A 25,883-nucleotide genomic window follows, 5' to 3' on the forward strand; every position below is an offset into this window, starting at 1 on the left:
CATGCAATGTAGTAAAGTATAAAATATCACATACTAGTATTAGTAGAACATTTAATAATGTCATCATTCCATGATGAATTAAGCTACAAAAAGCAGGTCATAAAGTAAGATGAACAGTATGATTGCAATAAGGCTTAATCTAAAGGTATAGATACATGCACACATACACAGAGACTACAAAGACACATGCAAAATGTGAAGGATCTTTTTTCTCTCCCTGTGCTTTTGGTGTTTGCACACTTTCTAAAATAAATGGATCTTATTTCCTTGGGGTAGAGTAAAAATCTAATCAGTGTCATTTTAAAAATCGTATTGCCTTTGGCCTTGCCCAACTCCTGTATCCTCTCTTCATTCATGGAATTTTATTACTGAAACTGTGAACCTCCCCAGGGGTTCTGCTGTGATCGCCCACGTCTGGACATTCTGCAGGACTTCCTCCCGCACCAGGAAAACCAATTAAAACCAGAGCAGAAAGTCCCTCTTCTGAGATACAGCATATCCTGGCTGCAATGGGCAGTGGGACCCACTGGCTGGTAATGACCTTGAGCGCTGCTCTCAGGCTCCTGGTCTTAACGCAAATTCCAAATGTTTCCTCAAACCCTGGCTATGCTCAGAGCTCCCACCACACGCCCCCTGCAAACTCCAATTCTGCCCAAGTTCCAGTCCTGCCTGATCTCAGGGCCCATGCTCTTCAAACTGAGAGTTGAGACAATGAATGGGTGGTGAACATCCACTGAGTGGGTCCTGACCAGCATTTCTTAACCACAACTGTCCTTCCTCACACCAAGGTGAATCAGCCATCCTGCATTCCCCTGGTTTCACTGCCTTTCTCTGGAACACCGTCGAAATAATAATTCTACCACAGGCTGCGGCTATGTGTGAGCTGCTACGACACTCAATGTACTGGTCTAAAGAGATATTTATGGCACTGAGTAAACACAATGCATGACCTAGTCCAGTGGTTCTCAACCTTCCTAATGCCGCGACCCTTTAATACAGTTCCTCATGTAGTGGTAACCGCCAACCATAAAATTATTTTCGTTGCTGCTGTAAGTTTGCTACTGTTATGAATCATAATATAAATATCTGATATGCAGGATGTATTTTCATTGTTACAAATTGAACATAATTAAAGCATAGTGATTAATCACAAAAACAATATGTAATTATATATGTGTTTTCTGATGGCCTTAGGCGACCCCTGTGAAAGGGTCATTCGACCCCCAAAGGGGTCGCGACCACAGATTGAGAACCGCTGACCTAGTCCCATGTCTGCAAGTAAACAGAGTAAATAAATTTATTGAGAGAGAGTATGTGAAGTATAGAAAAGTGTTCAACAAAAATGTTAAAAGCAGTTATCTCTCGGGATGTAGGGTTGCGAGAACATTTTTATTTTTTAAATTTTTCTATATTACACATGTATTGCTTGCAGGATGTCACTATTTCTGTATTAATCTTTACTCTTTCTGTACAAAGTGCTCCTCTAGGGCCTTTGCATTACCGGTGGCTACCAGGTTTAAAGAATGGAGAAAAGAGGAGGCATGAGACAGCTGTCAGCATCCTTTGCTGCTGAATCTTTTAGGCCTTTACGTCCCATATTAGCAAACACTGTGGTAGCGAGAACAGGTGAGTAGACAGCACCTAAATAATCAATCGCCCAGGGCTCAGCCGGTCAGAAGAAAGCTCGATGGGAAAAAAGACAGACGAACACAGGAGCAGACACACCTATGCTCACACCTATGCAACTCTGCTCTGACCGGTTACTTTGTTGTTCAAGCCTCACTTCCTCACCTGTGAGATGGAGATAACAGACGGACCTTTCAAAGTTTATGCGGCTGGAAGTGAAAAACTTCTCGTAGAATCGAGACCCCATGTGTGGCATGAAGAAGAAGCACAAAGCAAACCAACGCCTTTCCTCCGTGCGAGTGGGGAAGGCAAGAGTGAACGGCCACAGGAAAGAATCCTAAGTGCCTGTTGCTGCTTCAACTTTTCAAATGGCAACTTCTTAAGTGCAGAAGGGAGGAAACACGCCCCTGTGAGTGAGCGGGAGGGGAGGCAGGAGGGCCCGGAGGGTGAGCAGCACAGGCCCGGCACCGGGCTGCCTGGAGCCCTGCCTATGCCTCCTCGGCCTGGGCCTGCACAGGCTCTGCCGCATGCTCTGGAAAATGCCTCCCTGGGCCTTCCTGAGGACACATATCCAGACCCACCCCCACACCCAAGGTGATTCCACAAATATTTGAGCACTATCCTCACACACAGAGGCGAGAAGGGAAATGAAAATGTCAGGTGTCAAAGTTCAGCAGAGTGTACGTAAAGAGCAACTGGGGACACAGGCTTCGGGGGGAGATGTAAGAGCTACAGGAGCACGTGCTGCCAGCGAGGGGAAACCAGCGGGGCTGCCCAGGAAAGAGAGCCGCTCTGCCGCACCCTGAGGCCGGAGCAGGGTTCCAGCGGGGTGTCTAAAGATGGAGCAACGGCACACTGACCCAGAGGCAAAGGTGCGTCTCAGCAAGGGCTCCCACGTGGGCTAGCCTCAGGCATCTCCTGAGGCAGGGGTTCTCAAACTTTTTAAACAGAGGGCCAGTTCACTGTCCCTCAGACCGTTGGAGGGCCGGACTATACTTTAAAAAAAAAAAATTAGTCGGCTGCTAAGCAACAGGCAGCGGCGGCAAAAACACCCGGCGGGCCGATAAATGTTTTCGGCGGGCCGCATGTGGCCCGTGGGCTGTAGTTTGAGGACCCCTGTCTGAGGAGTGACACCGCTGACAACAGCAATCACATTTCTAACCATGAGCAATGGGTACTGAAGGAGTAGAAGAGGAAGTGGGGAGGACTTGAATGTCGGGGTGCCCTTCTGGACTAGTGAGGATATTCTAAATACTCTTGGCAGGGAAGTGGCACACTCAGAGCTAAGGTATAAGCACTTCAGCTGTTGGATTAATCTGGCTTTTATGAATGAGTCAAATTTGCAGAGAGGGAGACATCAGGCCAGATGTCAGGAGGCTGTCGCAACAGTCCAGATCCGGACGCCAGGGTGAGAGCGGCGGCTGCAGTGAAGCAAAGGAACCGATAGGTGCAGGTAAAAATAACTAAGGATGCAACCTCATTATTAATTCCCAGGACCAATCGATTCTAGTCTTAACACAAGCACAGATAGCTGCTAAAAAGTCAGAAGAGGTCAGGTTCCGGCTCTTGACTTCTTATTTTGGTGCTCGGTGGATGCCAGTCCACACGCATGAAAGAACAGCATCCGTCCTCAAAGCAGCATCCTGTCCTTGAAAGGCAAAGCCGGGATCCCAGACCAGAAGGAGAGAAAATCTAAACTCCAAGTTGCCATGTGAACCTCAAAAAACAACTCAGAGCACAGCAACTCCTGTCCACACTTAGTAACAAAACTATAAACTCCAGAGAATTATTTCCCCCCGAAATAGTTTCCCTTCCCTGGGAACAATGTGGCCCTGTTCAACCCCAGGCCTGGCCCGGAGGCCCCATGTCACCTTAGATTTCTTGTCTTAGATGACAAGGAGACAGAGCAGCTGAGGTTAATGTTTCCGCGAAGAGTGGCCACTAAACCAGGTCAGTGGGAGGCTTCAACAAGCAAATTTCATCTAATAATCCGGGGAAGGGAGGTGCAAAGGGGAGCGGTGAGAACAGAAAAGAAACCACATAAAGTAAATGACAGTTTTAATGCACTGGACTAAGGGATCGACAGTATTGAAACGAAGGGACGGGAAGCACACAAAGGTGAGAACCACATTCCAGCCGCAGGGAAGGGCGTTTCAAGCCACTTGTTGTGCAGACACGCTGCAGGCCAAGGGGCCAACGTGTGCCCCATGGAAAAGGCGGCCACTCACCCTCCTTCCCACCAGCAGAAAGCACAGGTGACCCGCCCAGCAGAGGCCTCTGAGGATGCCAGCAAGTCCTTGCACCCAGGAAGGTAAGATAAGACAGTTTTCTCCTAGAGAACTCTGGGTAAATAATAATATGTGAAAAAGAAGAGCTTCCTTTCAGCTACCTGACAGCAAAGCCTTTGTGGCTCGGAGCCCCCTGGAAACCTCCCAGGAGGTGGGATGGTGGGGCCAGGGAATCCCTCCCCAGGACGGTGAAAAAGGAGCACGTTTACATTTGTGAATTTCCAAGTGAATTTACCTTCCCCAGAGAACAATCGCTGGAATTTTAACCATTTGAAAGAAGAATTTCCTTGATATATGAGTATATTAGATCCAACCATATGAAATAAACATTTTAGTAGGTTGAATAATAACACTTTCGTAGGGTTCAATCATAGCACCTGGTTTCCAACTTTCTTCTACATCAGGGATAGGAGACATTTTTCTTAACAGGACAGATTATAGATACATTAGGTTCTCAGGGGCAAGAAGCAAGATAGAGATTACTAGTATTAGGGATTTATATAACCACTAGAGGCCTGGTGCACAGATTCGTGCATGGGTGGGTCCCTCAGCCTGGCCTGTGCCCTCTCGTAATCTGGGACTCCTCGAGGGATGCTGGGCTGCCAGGTTTCAGCCCGAGGGATGTAGCAGTGCTGAAGCAGCAGGTGGCCGGGGAGGAACCCCACCTGGGCAGGGCGCAGCTCCACTGTTGTTTATCCCAGCCCTGCTGCACCAGCCACCACTGCCCAGTATGCTGCCATGGAGGCGGGAAAGGCTCCAGCTGGCGAGCCCGGCTTCTGGCTGAGTGGCGCTCCAGCTGTGGGAGCACACTGACCACCAGGGGGCAGCTCCTACATTGAGCATCTGCCCCCTGGTGGTCAGTGTGCGTCATAGCGACTGGTCATTCCTGTCATTCTGTCATAACGGTCACTTAGGATTATATATCTATATATATATATAGATATCTATCTATCTAGATAGATAGATAGATAGATAGATAGATAGATAGATAGATAGATAGATAGATATGAAATGTAACCATTTAAAACCACAGAAGCCATTGTTAGCTCCTACAAAAAAATGGGCCTGGCTGAATTTGGCCATGAGCCATCGTTGGCCAACCTCCGGACTACAGTATACAGGACTTTTTGTGATGATGATCACTATGAAAACTGTTCATTTTACAGTAATTCAGTAATGGCCTTGGAGGATGCTAAGGTACATGTAAAAAGCTGTCTATCCCACTCCTGCGGCTTTGACCCTGGTGCTTGGTCTGAATCCTCACTCTGTTGTCAGTTCTCCCTCCACTGCTGCTCCCAATGATCTGGCTGTTAGGGTGATGTTAGAAGCAGTTGTCTGGGTATGGCCTGGAAGGGGGTTCTAACTTTCCTATGAAGAAAAAAAGTGAACTGTACAAGGAAAAGGGACCTAAAGGTGGATATGAACAAGCATAACAATGCACAGGACATGGGAGCAAAGGCACTCTGGGGAATTACACACCCAAACACACCCCTGATTTGAAGCTAAAATTCCAGTAATTCAAAAGGAAGCAACAAAAACAAAGAAATATCTAAACAACTGGCTGAAAGACTAAAGGGAACAAAAAATATGTTTGAGGCAAATTCTCCTTTATAGAAGTAAGAAGAAACATTACATGGGCAATAATCATTTTTCTCCGAAGTGAATCAGGGGTCGTGACAAACAGGAAAAAGCTGCCATTGTAGCCATTCCCCAAAGACGATGATCAGAAAAACCTTAGTGTGTGAGACACTGAAAGTCATCACGGAGGGAGTCAGGAATTTCCTCTTTGGAGAATGGTAAGAAATAAGAGTTGGTGCCTCTCTCCCTGACACGTGTTCAACAATGACATCCCCAGAGGACCTCTCTTCTGAGTCCATGAGTTTTTTTATTTCAAAGAATTCAAAGAGTCACTGGGACATGTTTTTAATTTATGGCATTGCTATTGGTCCAAATATTTTATATTGTGATGAAAAAGGAAAGCTAAAAAAAACACCAAAAAAACCCAAAAAACCTCTATATGACTAGATGCACTGAAAGGAAGATTGCTGATATACACTCCTGGTATTATAGGGCCAATAAATTATAAAAAATTCTAATTTCTCATCATTCAATATTAAACATTTACCCTAGAGCAATTCACTCTCTTGCATTCCTAAATACTGTCAGTTAAACATGAAAACCTTCACCAGTTCCGCACCCTGTCATATTCTACAAAGGAAATTAAAGGGAGAGAGCGAGGGAGAAAGAGAGAGAGAGAGAGTGCAATACCATACATACATGAGCTGCCTGGATGACAGTGAGCCTCCGGGTACCGTCTGCCCATAGCGACCAGTCAGCACATTGCAGGGGCCTCGGGAGTCTCCACTGCTCGGGAAGACTCAGAGGGTTGGCTGTGGTGGGGGAGGAGAAAAAAGTAGAAACAAAACAGAGATTGAGAATAATGACTGCATTTTTTTCATTAAAATGCTAATGATGACCACAAATTTCCAGATAACTACATTTATGAATTATTCATGGTCACATCCGAGGCGGACTCCCTGTCCCTGCAGGCAGGCACAGAGCTCGCTGACGATTAGCATGTGGCCCCTGCAATAAGTGTGACAGGAGTGCGGGCCACTGCACGTCTACCAGCAGGGCTGGCCCACCTGCCCTCTCTGGAAGATCAGGCAATCCCACACGTGTCTCCCATGCCTTTTCATCTCACTCTTCCTTAACGAAAAGGAACAGCAGTAGCCCGGCTCTTTGCTGTGACATCTGAACTAATATCCTGTGGAAACTCTAAGAGCTTGAAAGGAAAAAAGGAAATTATCTGTACTGGGTAGATAAGCCATCAAACCGATTCTTAGAAAAACTTTTTATTGAAATCTAACATTGATACAGAAAAGTACACATAGCACAAGTGGACGCCACAATGGATTTTCCTAAACTGAACACACCGGGTCAAACCCAGAACAGTATCGGCACCCCAGAAGCTCCCTTCATGCATAGGTTACTTCTGCCCACTTTTGTAAGCATGAAACTAAATTACTCTCATTATTAATTTTTCTTTTAAAAACCACATGTTGAATCCCTACTATACGCTAAGCACTGTGCTAGACACTGCAGCTACAAAGAGGAGTAAGACACAGGCTCTGTCATTAAGGAAAGTGAAGTCTAGTGGGGCCCAGAGACACACACAACGCACCCGGTGGGACAGTGGGATGAGGGCAATGACTGAGATTCACGCCAAGCAGGGGCACCCAGCCCAGAAATGGAGAGGTCAGGGAAGGCTCCCAACAAAAAGGGATGCCTGGCATGTCCTCAGGCTGGGTAGGACTTAGCCAAGCTGGTAACGGGGCACAAGACAAGGGAAAACCAGAGGTAAGAAATTGCATGGTGTAATTCGGTGTGGGGGTGAGGCCAAGAAAGAAGCCTGGAGCCAGATCATAACCTTATTCACATATCCAGGAACTCTGACTTTACCCTGGTTTCAGACACCCACTGATGGGTGAGCTCTGGGTTTGAGATGCCTTACTGGCTCTGGATGGATCCAAAGGGGGCAGAGTGGAGGCAGGGAGACCAAGTGGGCCAGCTTAATTGTTAGATAGGAGAGGGAGGGTGGGGATTAGGGTAGTGGAAGTAAGTAGGAAAGGGAACAGGAGAGGAAGAATTAGGACTAGGGAAACACCCAGATGCCAAAAGCAAGACAACTTGGAAAAATGACTACATGTGGGTGGACAGAAGTGACAACTGAGGTAGAGAATGCAGGAGAATGAGCAAGTTTAATAAGGAAGGCAAGGGGTTTAGTTTGGGGCATTAGAAAGTGAGGTGTACAAGATCAGGTAGGGATGCCCAGATATCCTTGAGTATGAAGCTTGGAGAAGAAACCTAAGCAAAACATAAAGGTGTATAAGTGATCATTACACAGAAATGTGTTAGTGGGTGATACCACTGAAGGAACTTGGATAGAAGGAGAAGATTAGAGCAGTGGTAGGCAAACTGCGGCTCGCGAGCCACATGCGGCTCTTTGGCCCCTTGAGTGTGGCTCTTCCACAAAATACCACGTGCCGGTGCGCATGTACAGTGCAATTGAAATTTCATGGTCCTTGCGCAGAAGTCGGTATTTTGTGGAAGAGCCACACTCAAGGGGCCAAAGAGCCGCATGTGGCTCGTGAGCCACAGTTTGCCGACCACTGGATTAGAGGGTCAGAGCTAAAAGCAGAACCCTAGAGAACGTGAACAATGACAGAATGGGCAGAGGAAGATCTTGTGAACTAGACCAAGGAAGAAAGGCAGAGAAGTACCATGGAATGCAAGAGATGAATAGAGAGGAGAGATGAAAAATATACCTTTGGACTTGACAGTCAAGCAGTCACTGGCCACCATGACTGAAGGAGGTTTCAGTGGAAGGGTGGAGGCAGAGATAACAGAGCCAGCAGAAGAGTAGAAGGAGAACGGATGGTTGCTGGAAGGAACGCGTGCTGATGGAAGTCCACATTGAGAAGCTGAAGGAATCGGTAGGGAAAGAAAGGTTGAGAGTACAAGAGGAAGGAGGTAAGGATGGAATAAGATCCCAAAGGAGGTGGGAAGGACTGGCCCTGATGAGGAAGTGGAATCCACAACCTTCTGATGTTAGAAGAATATTCGAGTTAGCGGAATAAAGACAAATGTGGTTATAGTAAGTGTGTAGGCAACAGCACTGGGATGTTGGAATCAATATACCAAATGACATCAATATTGTCAATAAAATAGCTGGCAAGACTTTGCTGAAATGAGCTGACCCAAATGGTTTGGAGACACAGATCTTGAAAATCTTGGTTTCTGGCAAAATTAAAGTAGTTCAACCCCATTTTAATGAAAATAAATACTATATTCGCTAGTACGTATCAAGGTAGGAAGCGGTATTCGTGAAATAAGCACACCCACAGTAGAACTTAATAGTATCAAAAGATTCAGAAGAACGCTCTTCTTAAAATGATCTTAGGTTTTGGGTGACAATCTTTCCACAGGTTTGCATATAGTTTCATTAAGTGAAACCACTACCCAGCATCTTATAAGGCTTCTTAAGATGCTTCAATTCAAAGATCCCTCCTAGCATGACTAACCTAATGAAAATAAAATCAGACATCCTGTATAATAAAAGCCTAATATGAAAATTGTCCCCTTGACTGGGAGTTTGACCAGGGGGCGGGGATGGCTGGCCAACTGCCTTCGGCCCCTCCTGGCCGGCCCCACCCTGGCAGGCAGCAGCAGCAGGCAGCCAGGGTCAGGGAGCCCTGGCCGGCAGCCAGCAGCCAGCAGCTGCTAGGGACCCTACCCATGCATGAATTTCGTGCACTGGGCCTCTAGTTTGAATATAAAGGCAAGAAGGGGAGAATGGAGTTGGCAGAGGCACCTGCCTCTGAGATTTCCTAGTGTAATGCCTCTTAAGGCTGCAGCAATGTCTTCTCACTTCAGTCTCCTGCCCACTCTTCAACCTCCAGTCTCGGCAAGTACAGAAGTGGGTGGAGGTATTGGAAAGCACTCCAATAATGTGCAAAGCAGCAAGGTTCATCACAAAATCTAATGAAATTGAAAACACCTGGAAAGTAGATTCTATGTTCCCTGCACAGCCTTTGCGACCTCCAAAATTCTGAGGCTGCTCCAGTTTGTCTATCCTGTTCACATGAACATTTCCAGGCCACCTTTGGAAGATGGCAGCATTTTAGAATACTAGATATGCACCTTATCATCACTGAATTCTGCCCGGAGAAGGTTCCAAAGCCATCTGATGCCTTGTATCCTCAGGGCAAGGATGTGTAACCAGCAGTCAATATATATGGGGTTAATCAGTAATCCAATGCATAAGTGAAGAGTTCACACAACTAAGAAAGAGACCAATTAAATAATGAGAACAGGAATAGTCTTTCTATTCCTTCCTTTCCCACCCTCACTGACTCAAAGCCAAGCTGCAAATCACAGTCAACTATATTTCCTTTCCTCTCTCTGCACAGAAGAAAATCTTTATGATCTCATAAATAAATATTGTGTGTTAAGTAAGAGGATTCAGAAATAACGAAATTATGAAAAACAAAATGCCTCTTAAACGAGAAAACAGGTAGGTGGGAACATTTGGAGCAAACAAAGAGATGGAAATTGCCCACTTTACATCTGTCTGCCTCCTCCTCATCCTTCTGCGTGAAGGACAGGACATCATTACTCTCACAGCAGGGTGCCTCTCCTCCCAGATGCTGCTTCAATACAGCAACCTGCTCAGGTTCAACCCACTGGGGCAACAGATAGTAATAAGATAATCAAGACTCGCGTCTTTGAAAATTCTGAAAATTCACAGGTCTATGGTTTGGTACTAATATATATTTATATTATTCATCATTTCACTTCTTCTTTAACACAAAAGCTTTGAGGAATCACGGATCACACTGAATACACTTTACACATCACACAGCAGCACACGATGGTATTGTCTGAAAATAACTTTAATAATAAAAATTTCAAAAGGAACAGTGGACTATTGTTGTTGTTGTTGTATGTACTGAGTGACATTTTTTCTGAACTGTTAAAAAATAACTCGGTCCTGAAAACAACCAGTGTTTCTGCCCATCTGATCAGCAAGATCTTGAGAAGGAAACAACTCTTTGAGACAGCCATCCTTCTATCTATCCTTGAGACCAAGATGAACCATACACTACTCACTTGAATGCAAGCCATCGAGGGGATGAAAGGAATGTTTATGCCAACCCACACGCTGTTTAGTGTGCAACTTTTTAGTTATAATATAGTCACTAACACATGCTCTACAAGGACATTAATCTGCAACAGATACATTGATGCTGGGCCTCTCCTACACACTCTCATTATGCTGATGTGGGGCAAAAATGCCAAGAATTTTCTCAAGTAAACATTTCATGTCAATAACCACTTGCACTACTATCTCCCTTTCCAAGTGTTTTATGACATCATAATGTCTCTACTTAAGTATTTGCTATTATTGACCTAAAAAATAAATTTGTAAACAAAATGTTAAAAAAATGACTTTATTTAATGCAACATTTTCTTAAAACATTGACATTTTTTGAAATATATTTTTATTGATTTCAGAGAGAAAGTGAGAGGAAGAGAGAGATAGAAACATCAATGATGAGAGAGAATCATTGACCGGCTGACTCCTGCACGCCACCCGCTGGGGATCGAGGCCACAACCCAGGCATGTGCCCCTGACTGGAATCAAACCCAGGACCCTTCAGTCTGCAGGCTGACGCTCTATCCACTGAGCCAAACCAGTTAGGGCTAATGCAACATTTTTATATGAAAGCTGTGCAAGCTACTAAAAAAGTTGGTAATGTTCTTCAAAAATAATATATTCCATAACATTTACAATTCTCTGAATCACTCTTCAGTTATTATACTATATAATCTTGCTACTTGGAAAGCTCAAGGAATAAGATATTGAGAATAATCAAGATTTTCACAATAGTTGGAGGACTACTCATCTAAGTTATCTGAAAAAGTGGGTTTACTTTCAACCATACCGAATTCATTTTTTTTTCTAAAAGGTAATGCCTTCTCAGAGAATCTAGAATATAATTAACCTTTGTTTGGTGACATGGGATCATCAATATGACTGTCAATGATCTTGCTCCCTTGGAACATGAGAACACTAACTCCAAGGAAAAGGAGCTGGCCCCGTGCATACTGGGCAGAAGTTGAGTTTCCACCACCAGGAGGAGAGCTGGGTGGGGAGTTCCTATCAAAATGACAGAGCACTCTGAGAGTCAAAAGGAAGAAACTGCCTAAGTTCAAACACCAAGGAAAGCACAGATGTAAGTACTCTTTGGAGAGTCAAAGGTGAATCCAAGTTACAGATCCAGGTCTAAAGACAAGTAGAGTCAGGATATGAGTTGGAGATAAATCAATACAAGAGCGGGACAGGGCATAAGATTGACTTTATGTGGATGCTCCTGGTAACCAACTAAACCTCCTGTAAAGGCAACACCACCTTCCAAAGCACAGGGGGCTGTTTGCTCCTTTACTCAAAGGCCTCTGACTGCTATGTTTGGGAGATATTTTGTCAGCTTTAATAGTTTGGTAATCCCCTCTCCTTTGCCCTGAAGTTGAGGTCAAGTCTCATTGCTGTCAGAGTACCAACTTTCCCTTCTTCAAGACAGCTATGGAAACCAAATAAAATAAAAAAGTATAAGAGAACTAAATATAAAATACCAGCTTCAGATAAGATCTGAAGGGCACAGTGCTCAGACTCTGAACCCATACTTGGGCAGTTGAAATGTCTTTTTTGTTTATTCCTTGGTTCTTGGAGAATTCAAATACTAATCCTTAAGTAGGACTCATCTGAAGTCATTTGCACAAGCACAGCCAAGCCTAAAACAAGGCCCGGAGGTGTTACTGGTTAAATGACCACTGTTATTTAACAAGCACTTCTTGTAGAGCAGTGGTTCTCAACCTTCCCGATACCGTGACCCTTTAATACAGTTCCTCATGTTGTGTTGACCCCCAGCCATAAAGTTATTTTCGTTGCTACTTCATAACTGTAATTTTGCTACTGTTATGAATCATAATGTAAATATCTGATATGCAGGATGTATTTTCATTGTTACAAATTGAACATAATTAAAGCATAGTGATTAATCACAAAAACAATATGTAATTATATATGTGTTTTCCGATGGTCTTAAGCGACCCCTGTGAAAGGGTCGTTTGACCCCCAAAGGGGTCACGACCCACAGGTTGAGAACCGCTGTTGTAGAGAAACCCAATAAGCTGACTATCCAGGAACACAACAGATCAATTGCTCTGACGTGAAGCATTTGTAGAAATAAAACCAAAACCTAAAAAAGGGAGGGCTTTGTCACTGGGTAAGTAAATGGCTGTGGGCATGTCAATTAGCCTTCCATGCCTCATCTGTAAAATGGGTTCATCATACCTTGCAAAGGTCTGAATGAGAACAAAATGAAAGGCACAGATGACATCAACGAATGTAAATTAAACCTAATTAAGTGGAAACACAGTCCATAACCCCCTATGACACACAGATCTTTATTCTAGTGGTTTCTATCCAATCCTCACCACGTCTTATGCTAACCGCCATCCCCCCCCCCCCAAAGTTATTTTTGACAAAACTTTTCTTCTGATTAATAAATAAAATGTTTTCAATGTAACAATTTAAATAGTAAGTACAAATACTCATGTTTTTTCAGATTAAAAAGAAAACACAACACTAAACTGTACAACTCCCCCATTATGACATTTCTATTTTGTTTCTTCCTTAACTTTTTTTAATCCAAGTTATTTCTTTTCTCTCTTTCCCAGTTTTCTTTATTGAATCTTTGTGGATTTTTTTCTCATTTAAGCTAAAGCCTTGCAATAACAGCAACGAACATCTTTTGCTATTTACAAGGCACTTTAATATACATTACCTTATTTTCCTTAAATTACGTCTTCTCTTTATTTTCCCTTGCTCCACTTCTCAAAAACACAGGAAGGACTTTCCAAAATCAACCAAGAATAAATTTTTCTCCTTCCAACAGCCAACACATTAATACACAATACCCTGCAGAGTTGCCTAATGCATGTTAGACTATGTACGATTTACCTAAATCCTGACACATCCAATTCTCCCGGCAAATAATTTTTCATCCCTGGTGGTGATTTTTTGAAGTTAAAGTACAGTGAGAAATGTGTACATGTTAAATATGTTAAAACAAGACACATGAATCCCTTCAAGAATCATCAAAAGTAATACATGAAAATAAAAGGAAGAAGAGGTCAAAAGATTGGCAGAGAGAAAAAGAACAAAGTTGTTGCTGCTGTTCTAGCTTTCAATAAAATTCCCGTTAACTACCTTACTAGAGCTGTTTTTCTCTGAGCTCTGCAATACATAATCTGATAGTTAAATCTGTGAAAACCATAAAGGATGCACCCATCTCATTAAAAAGATGATCTTTTGAGTTATGCCAATGAGAAAGAGTAACTATTTCTGGTGTGAAGGACAGAAGTACTTCCTCCTTGTTGCCCAGAGGCAGCAACACCTCTAGCAAGTGTTAGCAGGAAGACAGATGCCTGGCACTCCTACTATCGCGAGGAAAACAGGAACCTTCAAATAGAAATGTTTCCTCTCAGAACCTCTATATACTCTCAATCTTGATTAACCAACAAAGAACATGAGGTGTCTAAAACAGAAGAAATAGTAATTCTATCATGTGAAGATAAATATCATTATTTTTTTAAGTTTCTGTAAACTCTAGATTGGGAATCAGATCAGATTCCCCTACCTACACTCATTCAAACACTGCAGGACACAAAGCCTTTAAAATTTGAATTGGCTTCCCTTTGCTTTACAATGGTTGAATAAGGCCTACAGTAATTTACAGTAATTCTTGAAAGACCTAAATAATATATTAAAAATTGAAAAAAAATAAATAAAAATCAGTCACTACTGTTAAAATTGGGGTGCTAATAAAATTTAAGGAAAAAGTTGAAAGATCATATTTGGTTTTGATTCTGCTGTGGTGTTTACATGTTCAATAACGTAAGCCTTTGGCACATTACAAAACCTTCTGTATTTTACAGGAGTTACTCTTGAGTGATTTTATCCTAGGAACAGAGAAGGATGTCATGGTCCAGCTTTCTCCTATAGAATCTAGAGATGCCTCATGGAAACTCAGCGTCCCGCAGAATACAACCGGGACCACTGGGGAGAATGGTTCTCAGAAAAGAATGTTTTTCCAGCTTGAACACAACTCAAGTCAAACTAGTAGGAACTCTAAGAAAGACGGACCCAGCTGGGATTATGGTCCTAGAACACTCCAGGCAATAAAAGTCAGTTCTTTATATTATAGGAAACTGCATGTTATTCTGGTGAACGGGTTTGAGATCAGACTTGGACTTTATACCTTAGACATAACTGGCGTTTTTTCCTATTACACACTCAAATCAAGAGCGGGGAACACCTAGCTCATTTTGTCAGTGAGAGTAACAATCTCTGAAGGGAACTAAAAAGGAGAGTAAATGGAATCCATCCTAGAGAAACCTAATTAACTCTTCTTTAATGCACCAGACAACCACGTATCCAAATTGAAAGACCAAATCTCATAAGTTCATTAATAGGGATTTTCAGGTGGATGTGGTAGATTATAATCATGTGCTTAACTCCATTCCCTCCACTAAATGACAGTAAGCAAGAGGCAGAGATAAACTCACAAGAAGCAAGACAATGAAAGAGGAGAAAATTAATGGGGGCGGGGGGGGTGGGGAGGGGAGAAGGGGAGAGAGGAGGGATTGAAAATGGAAAGCAGATGGGCCAAAGATGAGTGAGTCTTCAAAGCAGGGACAGGAAAAACTTAAATGCCTACAGACAGAACTGTCAGGAAGAAGCAAGCCAATATGGGGCACAGAACCTTAGGAAAGTGCCAAGTTCAGGAACATTAAGATGAAACCTCAGAACATTTAAAAAAACACAAAAAACTAAATAAGCTCCCTCCCCCCACGTCACACATAAAGTAACCAGAATCAGAAAAGCATCCAACAATTCAGTAACAAAATTAGAAGCAGAAGAAAATGAAACAAGGCCTCCAAAACTCTCAGGGAAAACAATTTCCAACTTTAATTTTATATCAATCATATGTGTGGAGAAACTAAATGATATTTTCGCACATGCCAGACTCAAGAAAATTACTCTTTCTCTAGAAGCAACTGGGCAATGTGCTTCCCCCAAAGAGAGAAGAAACTGAGAGAGATGCCAAGCAGCATAAACAGGTCAACCAGGAAGCCCCAAGGTGAGAGGAAAGGAAAATTCCTGGCCAACAGCTGTGCCTGAGGCCTCAAGAGCAAACAGTCCAGAATGGAGCAGCAAGCGGAGGGCTCCAGAGAAAATGTCACACAGACACAAGACCTGAGAGACAAGCCATGCTATTTGACCTTATCTGAGAATTTGGGGATGAATAAGTAGTATGCAAGCAGAATCTGAGTTTAAAAAAGAATTTTTTTAATATGCTGTACAAGAAAGAAAATAAAGCCATAGTACACGCATAACTCAGCTGTGAAAAATACAGTGAAAACAAATTGAAGCAGTAAGGAACATACTGTGAGAGGTCAAATATGCCTAAATCATCAAGTCACCCCCCTGGCTTTAGTAACACATGGTGAAGAGGTCCCTGAACACCACCAGTGCACAGAAAAAGTGAGCCATCGTCGTTACCACTGATTCCATTAACTGCAGCTTCAGATGAATAAACATGCTGGCCACTCCCCTTCTACCAGAGCCCCACTGTAGCGTCTTATAGTGAAGATGTGTCCATATAGAGGGGGGTAGGGTGGAGAACACAGTATCTGAACCCCCTTATATCTGGGGAATCCCTCATCACATGAGTACTGACGAAAGCCACACTTGTAGACACAGAGGCAATATGGCTGGATACTCACCTTCCCAGAACTCCCTGCAGCTAAGGCATGGGCACATGACTTAGCCTTGGCCAAACCTACATCTAGAGCTGGAGACACAAAGGGGCAGTGGCAGAAGGGAAATATCAAGGCTGAGAGCAATGGTAACAACACCCCATGCGCAGAGGCAGTAAAGGCTAAGGTGACAGAGTTGGTGGCAAGTGTCTGGTAGCTAACAGCGTGGTCAATGCAGACCAGCATGGCCCAGTGTTCAATGATTAGGTCCACCCAGCAGAGAACTCATCATATCAGATGACCTTGGCTATGAACCTGACTGTTTAGTCTCTATTTGCTCCTGCCCTTTCCAACTTTTAGCAGTTCAAGAAACTACCCAGTATTTTCTCAGAAGTTATTTATCTGCTTAAGTCATTCAGCCAGTCTCCACTGCTTCTAAGAATGCTGCCTGATGTGGTGCCCCAGGATGCACAGGTAGAGATAGGTGGCTGTCTACAGATGTTAAGAATAAAATGTTTATGTTCCTTAAGATACCAAAGCAGAACCAAGAACATCTTTCCACAGGGAAACATGGGGGAAGGTCAGGCTTTAAGGTCCAAAGACAACAATGCTATTGAATCGTTATGGGTTAAAGAAGTTTCAATAGGCTCCACTATTCTTTGAATTGGTGTCTCCCATTCGGAAACACATTCCAAGTTCAAAACCACTCACTGACTTTACAGCCAGCCATGGGAATGTCATCAGTGTGTGAACTGGGAGTTGCCACTATTACGTCTGGCAAAAAGACTACACTCACGATTTGTGTTGTTGTGAGTGGGTGAGGAAGAACAATTTTCTTTGTCTTTCTACTTAAAACAGAGCTTTCTGAGAGATGAAGCCATTTGGAAACCAGTGGTCAAGAACTGCACATGAATATGAAAATGCACACCAAGGCACGCAAAGATTTATATCTGACTGTAGCGACATCAATATTGCTGAAAAGCTGCATCCATCAGCTCAGCAACTGCAGCATGTTTAGTTCCCAGTCTGAGGAAGCTGAACCCCAGGCAATTTATCTGCACATGTCTCAGGCTAACCACACAAATTTTGCGGACGAAGCTAGAAGTTAAGATAGATAGCTTAGAACAAACTGTTGATGTGACCAGAAGGGCCCCATAAAACAGTCATGGCATTAATAGAAACGTGGATGCAAAGAGAGAAAGCCTCTCTCTATGGTGCCCATTGTTTCTGGAAACTGAGAAAGTCTTTCAGGACAAGCTACAGCGACAGTTAAAGGCATGACAAAGTACAAGTACAGTTTTTGTTAGTTGTACAGCACATGCCTATACTCCCCCTGCGGAGAGGCTTACAAAATAAATGCACAGCCTGATGCATGTGTATAATGTCCCTGCCTGTGGCGTTATTTCATAAAGACCTGCCAAGAGATCAATCCTTCAGTCACAGAATTCAGGCTATTAATCACTTTGGCCAAAAATTTATTTCATCTCAGTTGGTGATGTAAATGCGACTTCAAATTCTATCAACTGCCAAGCCATCTTTATCATATATTCTGTGCAGTCAGTTCCCATGAAATATCTAATGGCCGCTAAAACAAGAGTTCCATCCCACCATTGTCTGAGTGAACTATACTGTGCTCACACCGTGTTTTGAAAAGCTGAGATAAATTTATCTCAGTCAATTCCAGATTCTGCACCATTCTTTCATTTGGGGATCACAATGGACAGTGATTATGCACAGCAATAGGTGTGTGTATCCAAGTAAATACACAATATAATCACCACAGCTCTGTAGGGAACAACATACAATTCTGAAAAAAAGAAAGGGAGCAAGCAGAGGGGGATTCCAAGAAATCAGCCTCAAAAGCTGTTTCCAAGACTACCTTTTTTAAAATCCTCACCCAAGGCTATGTTTTTATTGATTTTCTAGAGAGAAAGGTAAGGGGGGGAGGCATCTGTGAGAGAGAGAAAAACATCAATCGGTTGCTCCCCGAATGTCCCTCGATCAGGAATCAAACCCACAACCTAGGTATGTGCCAGGACCAGCATATACCTTAACCTTAACCTTTTGCAGTATAGGACAATACTCCAACCAACTGAGCAACCCAGCCAGGGCTCCAACACTATCTTTTTAAGAAATTTAAAAGTAAGGTTGGCTTCTTATGCACAAATACAAAGGAGGCACATTCATAGCCAGCTAATGAATTTCAAAATGGTAGAACCCTCGATAGCTATTTCCAAAAAGGACTCACTGTACCCAAACTGTGAGTGAGCATTTAGGTATATAGAAATTGTTCTTTGTTCCCCCCTCTGCAATGGCTAATGGGATCAGACAGAAATTTATACGGAGGGGTTTCACATTTGTCCTGTGAAGGGTCTGTTTCCAATCATCAGAAGTAGCAGATTTTTAGATTTCACTATAAGAATCTGCATTGGATTATATAACCTCTCAAACACCTTCTTAATCTGAATTTAACAAATATGACAAGATACAATTAAAATGTCACTGATTTCACCAATATCACACAATGTAAACTGATAGTCGATGAAGTTTTAAGGAAAGTATAAAATGGTGAAATATCGTCTCTCCTTTGAAAAAGTAGTAACTGAGAGCAAGTCAAATGAACCGCCAATCCTTCAACGCTTACTACAAACACAGAAGGCTGTGGTGGGTGTGGAACAGAAATGAAGCATGTGACACAGGTGCTGGCAACAGGGAGCTGAGCTTGCTGGAGAAACAAGACACATGAAACTCTGGACAAACACTGGAACAGGCCTCTCGGAAGGTTTAGACTTGAAGGAAAAAGGCTAGAGAGGAAGAGGGACCATTTTCTGTCAGATAATTAAGACTTTTATACACGTGATTAAAAGAAATTTTATGTGACATAACTATGTCTACATCTCTTATATCGTAGAGGCTACCAATCAGTGCTGCTGAGTAATATTCCATTGTGTATATGGACTGCAGTTCCTTTATCCATTCAGCTGTTGATGGACACTTTGGTTGCTTCCATGTATTGGCAGTTGTAAAAATAATGCTTGAATGAATAGGAGAGCACAGATACTTCTACCAGGTAATGGTTTCATTTCCTTTGGATATGTTCTCACAGTAGAATCGCTGGATCATATGGTAGGTCTATTTTTAATTTTTTTAGAAACCTCCATACTGTTTTCCATAGTGGGTGCACCAATTTACATTCCCACCAGCAATGCACAAGGGTCCCTTTGCTCCACATCCTCGCCAACACTTGCTATCTCCTGTCTTTTTAATGATAGACAAACTAACAGGTCTGAGGTGATCACAACACAGTTACTTAAAGACTTTTAACTACACCAGTATATGCCCAATGTGGTTCCACCAGACACACCCCTGCCATGGATTATATGGAAGAAACCTCCCAGGATTAAATGGAAGCTTTTCATCGCTGTGGAAGAGGGTAGGGCCTGCCCTGTGAGAGCAGGAGTGCCCAATGTCAATTATCCTGGGAAGAGCAGAGCCTGAGATAAGGAATGAGAACCAGCCAGGAAAGACTTGGCAGAGGAAGAGGGGAATCCTCCTTCTTCCAGGGCCTCAGTCTCTTTGATGCCTGGGCTCTATGTCTAGATGGGCTGACAGTCACTTCTGGGTTGGGGGTCAGGAGTCAGGCCAGAGAGGCAGCCTTGTACAGGACCCTGTGAGAATGGGTCTAGGCCAGTGGTTCTCAACCTCCTGGCCCTTTAAATACAGTTCCTCATGTTGTGACCCAACCATAAAATTATTTTCGTTGCTACTTCATAACTGTAATGTTGCTACTGTTATGAATCATAATGTAAATATCTGATATGCAGGATGGTCTTGGGCGACCCCTAGGAAAGGGTCGTTCAACCGCCAAAGGGGTCGCGACCCACAGGTTGAGAACCGCTGGTCTAGGCCAACGTATCTAGGAACCAATTTTATGCGACTCTCGAGGTTTTGTGAGAAGTCATGAACTCCACTTCTATCTGCTATAAGGAACTAAGGACCTGTTTCCAGATTAGGGATGGAATAGAAAATGGGAAAGCACCGTTCACAAAGAGCTGTCACACTGCTGGCAGCGATGATCAGCAAGGTCCCCAAAGAAAACGGGAACCTTTGAGACAGGAATCCAGGCAGAAGGTTAGCTCACTCCATCATATGAAGGGGGTGTCCCTTCCCAATCATCTCAGAGGAGGAAGCGTTGATTTATACTAGGAAGCACAGTGGGTCTCCTTGCACACCATCCCAGGTCACACACAGATTTGCTGATACTGACACTACAGGCTGATATCCAGTGAGAACCATGATGACCATCCAGAATGTTTACAGTCAGAATCCATTCTGATTGGCTAGAAACTGGTTAACTATTTTGAGTTTCACCCTTCCAATAACAACACATGCCTCTCTATCCTCGGTATCTGCCAGTGAATCCTAAGCCTGGAAGAACACTAAACTTTGTTAGTGTTGTAGCATGCTTAATATTTATTCCAAATTCTGGAATGAATAAACATATTAACTAACTCTAAGCAATAGATATCGTTTTCCCCATTTTATAGGCTAGAAAGTTGAGCCTCAGAGAAAGAACTTAACCCAGAGACAGCCAGTTGCAAAGTCCAAATTTAATTCCAAAACAAATGAAATTTTATAGGATTGTATAGAAACAGTCCCTCTACTCTAGAAATCTACCCTCCTATGAAAGATTAAACTGCAGGGAACAAGAAACAATGGGACCTGAAGGCAAATGCATCACTATCTCATAAAATATTAATGTGGAAAAGACTGGTCATGAGCATGATTTTAATCCACCCACTCTTATACTGTCAGGCATTACCTGAATACCTAAAGCTTTCACATACATTTGTATGACAAAATACTAGCTTGTTTCTTCAAATCATTATAAATGAACTATAAAAAACAACTTAACCCTATTTAATAAGAGAAAAATCCCAATATAGATTCCATTAATACCCTTGAAGTCCGTATATGAATGCCTCATTTGATTAAAATATTTCAACAAGAGACACGATTTAACAGAAGATTTGGGGGGTGGGGGGGATCTGAATGTAACAACTTTCCATGCAGCCATTTCTTTAAATCTCTGACAAAGCCTCCGTTCTAAAGAATTATTTCTTTCACTTTCTACGTAGAGAACAAATGAAAATGCATCTGCATTCAATTACCATTGCTGTGGAAACACTGAAACTCTAAATCTAAACTACTGATGATGCCAAGATTTCCTCGAAGCATGCCAGGTCCCCTAAACACTACCCATCATCAGGATAACCTTTAAATGCCCTTTCTCATATGGCGATGCCAGCCATTAGTTGTAATTAAAGTTCATTTTGTTGAAATCAACTTATTCCTCCCTGCATCTGATTCTTTTCAGCTACCACTCATTTTCTCTTTCTACTTATTGTAAGAAATCAGACACTAGTGTATTGTGTAATTTTACTGGTACTACACCCACATTAAGTTAATTCCTCAAAGTAGTCTGGATGCTATAAAGGTTTCCTTTAAAGATATAGACCACCACCAAATTCTTAGCAGGGTGGCCATTTAATTTACCTTCCAAACCAGGATACATGATATTGAGAGGGAACATTACGAAATATAATAACAGAAAACAGGCAGAGTCAGGATTGTCCCAGCAAACCAACATGTCTGGTCACCCTACCAAATACTTAAAAGCCAAAAATCTCAAAAATGAAATCAACACCGTGGTTGGAAAGAGGGCATAGAGGGTTCATGTGTGAACAGCAAGCCAGAAGAGTCCAATTAGACAGATGATCAAAGGCAGGCTGCCGTCTCTCCCAAGCACCCAAACTCAATGGCAGGTCCAGATCCTCTGAACACAGCTCCTCCCCACCGTGGTTATTAAAACAGTTTGCACATGTGAAGTAAGTCTATAATCTGTCATGGCTCCCCTTGCTTATTTATCGGGGGCTCTTATTGCCAACCTCACATTCCTCCTTGACGTTACTCAACTTATCCCCTCCCTATGAGCTTCCTTCCCCCGATTTGATTTCCCATCACGGAGCCAACCAACCAGAGGTATTGGCACTTGCTACATGCCAGGCACTGTGCCTCCTATATGAAATGCAGAATCCAAAGCTGAAACAGACAGTCTTTGCCAGGTGGTTTTTCAAATCTGTGTTTGCAACACTTCACTTAAAACTCAATATAGTATCACTCCAACCTCCATCCCTGCCTGTTCTAAGGAGCCCGAGCAAGGGGTACAATTGCGAAGTATTCTAGTGAAGCCACCCCTCTGTTGATTAATTTAGTATATATACTGATGTAAAAGAATAATAAAATAAACTTTTGTTAAGGTGTCAAAATTTCCACATCTTAAAATTTTTTTTTTAAATCTCTCCCAACCAAGCTGTAGCTGGTTTGGCTCAAGAGGCTAAAGAGTCGGCCTGCGGACTGAGGAATCCCTGGTTCAATTCCGGTCAAAGGCACATGCCTGGGTTGTGGGCTCAATCCCCAGTAGGGGGCGTGCAGGAGGCAGCCAATCAATGATTCTCTCACATCATTTATGTTTCTATCAATGACTCTACCTCAGTGATGGCGAACCTATGACACGCGTGTCAGAGGTGACACGCGAACTCATTTTTTTGGTTGATTTTTCTTTGTTAAATGGCATTTAAATATATAAAATAAATATCAAAAATATAAGTCTTTGTTTTACTGTGGTTGCAAATATCAAAAAAATTCTATATGTGGCACGGCACCAGAGTTAAGTTAGGGTTTTTCAAAATGCTGACACGCCGAGCTCAAAAGGTTCGCCATCACTGGTCTATCTCATCATTAGTGTTTCTCTCTCTCTTTCCCTTCCTCTGAAATCAATTAAAAAAAAAAAATCTCTCCCAACCAAGACACTGCAGCTTTGGGGGGAGCAAACACTCTTCTTCAATCATTGTTTCCTCCTTGAAGCTGGTGAGGACTCGACCGTGTCTTGCCCACCACTGACTCTGCAGTACCTTGCAGAGTGCCTGGCACAAAATAAGCACTCGGTAAATACTAGGTATCTGCTGAGTGAATGAATGAACAAAAGGTTCAAAGTTAACCTCTTTTTTCTTGATTCCAACTCCTCAAAATCTTTGTTCCATTGATTATCTCCTCTTAAAAGACAGCTTTGGGTTCAGCCAAAAAAAAAAAACACCCTTATGTATTTCCCAGACACTTAATAGCAATCACTGTAACCGTAAGTTTTCTGATCACTCTCTGCCTTGTTTTTCTTATCTATAAAAATAGAGATAGCACTATCTAGTTTGCAAGGTTTTTGTGGTATTTGTGAGATTTGAAAACAATCTACGTAAAGGGGCCAAGCAGGAATCACATGAATGTGAATTGAATGAATGAATAAATTGCTATTCTGTTCTGTGGCTCCAGATCAAAATGTAACCATCAAAATCTAATTTGCCAAAGCTGATCTTTATTTAAACAATAGATATGTTTGAATAAACATATTACAACACAACTGGAGTCTGTCTGCTGTTGAACATCAAAGGAAGAGTTTAACATCTGCTTTTAAATGCAGGAAAACAACAATTAGTTTAACAAGTGAAAGGAAAGGTGCACAACCCGATTTTATTTTCCCCACCGAAGTATCCATATGTTAAGGGATTACCAGCTTACAGCCCGACTGAAGCTTTTTGCAGGGGTCACATAGTGGGGGGAGGGGACCCTGGAAATGGTTTTTTAATTCTATGTTTATTGAGAGCTCCTGCTTTTTTCTGTGAAGAATGCACAAGCCAAGTTTGCCCTACGCGAAAGTGTAAACTCCAAGAATAAGATTGGGTCTGGGGAGTATTTTTATCCGACGTGCTTGCTTTTCAAGTAATCCAAGATATAAAACCTCAAGAGGGCATAACATCATGAGTCTTTGTGCGACTTCACGTTTATGAGAGAATATAAACTCTGTGGCAGACAGGCACACGTTTGTTTTTGCAGTAGAGCACTGTTCTGAGGCCCATTCTGCTGTTCTTGCGTTTCCCGCAGGCCCAGCAGTGGCCCATGGGAATCAGAAGCTCCCACACGCTCTATTTCAAGCATACCTGAACTCGCCACCTACTGAGGCTGCCGGAGCTATGTAGGGCCTTCTCTTCCTCTTTCTCAGGAGCAGCAGAGAGACAAGCTAGGAAACATCCCTGGGTCTGGTTTCCTTTCTCACAGCTCACTTGGGCTGTTCTTCTGGGAGATGAAAGAAACCCTGAGTTTCTCAAAGCCCAGAGCCAATGCCGATCTGGAATAGCATTTTCCATTTTCTTAAAAGCCATCACGTTCTACTGTCCTCAGGCAAACAGAGTATGAAGCACAGCCAAACCTGCCTCCATAGAGTTCACGAAGGAGATGCACTCGTTATAAGAGAACATGACCTCTGCTATGACATCAGCAAAGACTGGTCCTGAGATAAACATGGGCTGTAACAGTGAAGCGTCCAATCTGTCCTCCGCGCTCACACGTTTGCACACCCTTAAAGCACAAGTGGCTCCCGTCAGGATGTGGATTCCCCCCTAAATTCCCAATGAGCCAGCAGCACATGAACCAATCACGACAACCTGTTTTCTTACCCATCCTCATCTGACAGACTCTTTCTCGCCAAGGTCACAGAGTTCAGAAGCAGAGAGAAGCTGGATGCAAACTTAGGCAACATGAACCCGGGGCCCTGATGATCTGCCCTAAAGGAGGAAAGCACATTTATCCGATGTCTCAATCTGCACCCAGCAGGGACCAAACAAGAGTGACCTTCAGCAAAAGGGCTCCGCATGAATTTACAAACTGAGGTCTTCATCAGCATGAGTGACAGTTATAACATGGTTCCTGGACTCAAAATGATCATTCAAGACATTTGACTTTTATACCCGGCAAAACGATGCAGCCCAAAGCCCGGCTTCACAGCCTGCAAAGAGGGCTTGCAAAAGTGCACTTTGATCTTGGCTTCAGTCTTTGACAGCAAGTCACCAATTATTTATCTGATAAAATGGCAATTAGGGATTTCCTAAAACTTTAGCAATCAATCCAGATATCACACTAAAATCCAGTGACTCCTTTTGTTTTATCATTTTTTAATTCTCACCACCTAAAGATATGTTTTTATTAATGAGAGAGAGAGAGAGGAACATCGATCGGTTGCCTCCCATATGTGCTCCAACTGAGGATAGAACCCACAGCCTAGGTGTGTGCCCTGAAAGGGAATCAAGCCTGCCACCTTTTAGTGTACAGGACGATGCTCCAGCCAATGGAGCCAGGGCAGGTGACTCCTTTTACTTCACTTTGACTGCAATGGAAGCCTTACTTACATAATTAAAAATGACTGAATTTTAGGACACAAAATAATTTTAGAGATTTATCACCTTATCTATGCATAATTTAGGGAACAGAGAGTTAGGAAAGACCAAAAAAAAATTAATAAGACTACATCCCAGTCCTCAGGATCTCGCAGTCTAGTAAATTAAACACAACATTATATGAAAACTATGACCCAATTCAAGTGGAAAACAATAAAAGATAAAATCAGATTATGTCATCAGAGAGATTCAAGTTGGGTTTTAAGGGAGTTCAACATAGAGCACATACTTCATAGCA

At 42.8% G+C, this 25,883-nt stretch overlaps 1 protein-coding gene across 12 annotated transcripts in view; it reads right to left on the reverse strand.

Moving 5' to 3' along the window:
* The window catches only part of APBB2 (amyloid beta precursor protein binding family B member 2), a 323,648-nt gene that overhangs the window by 188,183 nt on the left and 109,582 nt on the right, over positions 1–25,883 (reverse strand). For all 12 annotated transcript variants that reach the window (XM_036332260.1, XM_036332188.1, XM_036332170.1 and 9 more), the window contains one exon: positions 6,192–6,304. In XM_036332260.1, the coding sequence (XP_036188153.1) occupies positions 6,192–6,237 (46 nt within the window). In that variant the 5' untranslated portion in view covers positions 6,238–6,304. The remainder of the gene's footprint in view (positions 1–6,191; positions 6,305–25,883) is intronic.

Source organism: Myotis myotis, unplaced genomic scaffold (assembly GCF_014108235.1).
Source record: "Myotis myotis isolate mMyoMyo1 unplaced genomic scaffold, mMyoMyo1.p scaffold_m19_p_1, whole genome shotgun sequence".
NCBI lineage: Eukaryota > Metazoa > Chordata > Mammalia > Chiroptera > Vespertilionidae > Myotis > Myotis myotis.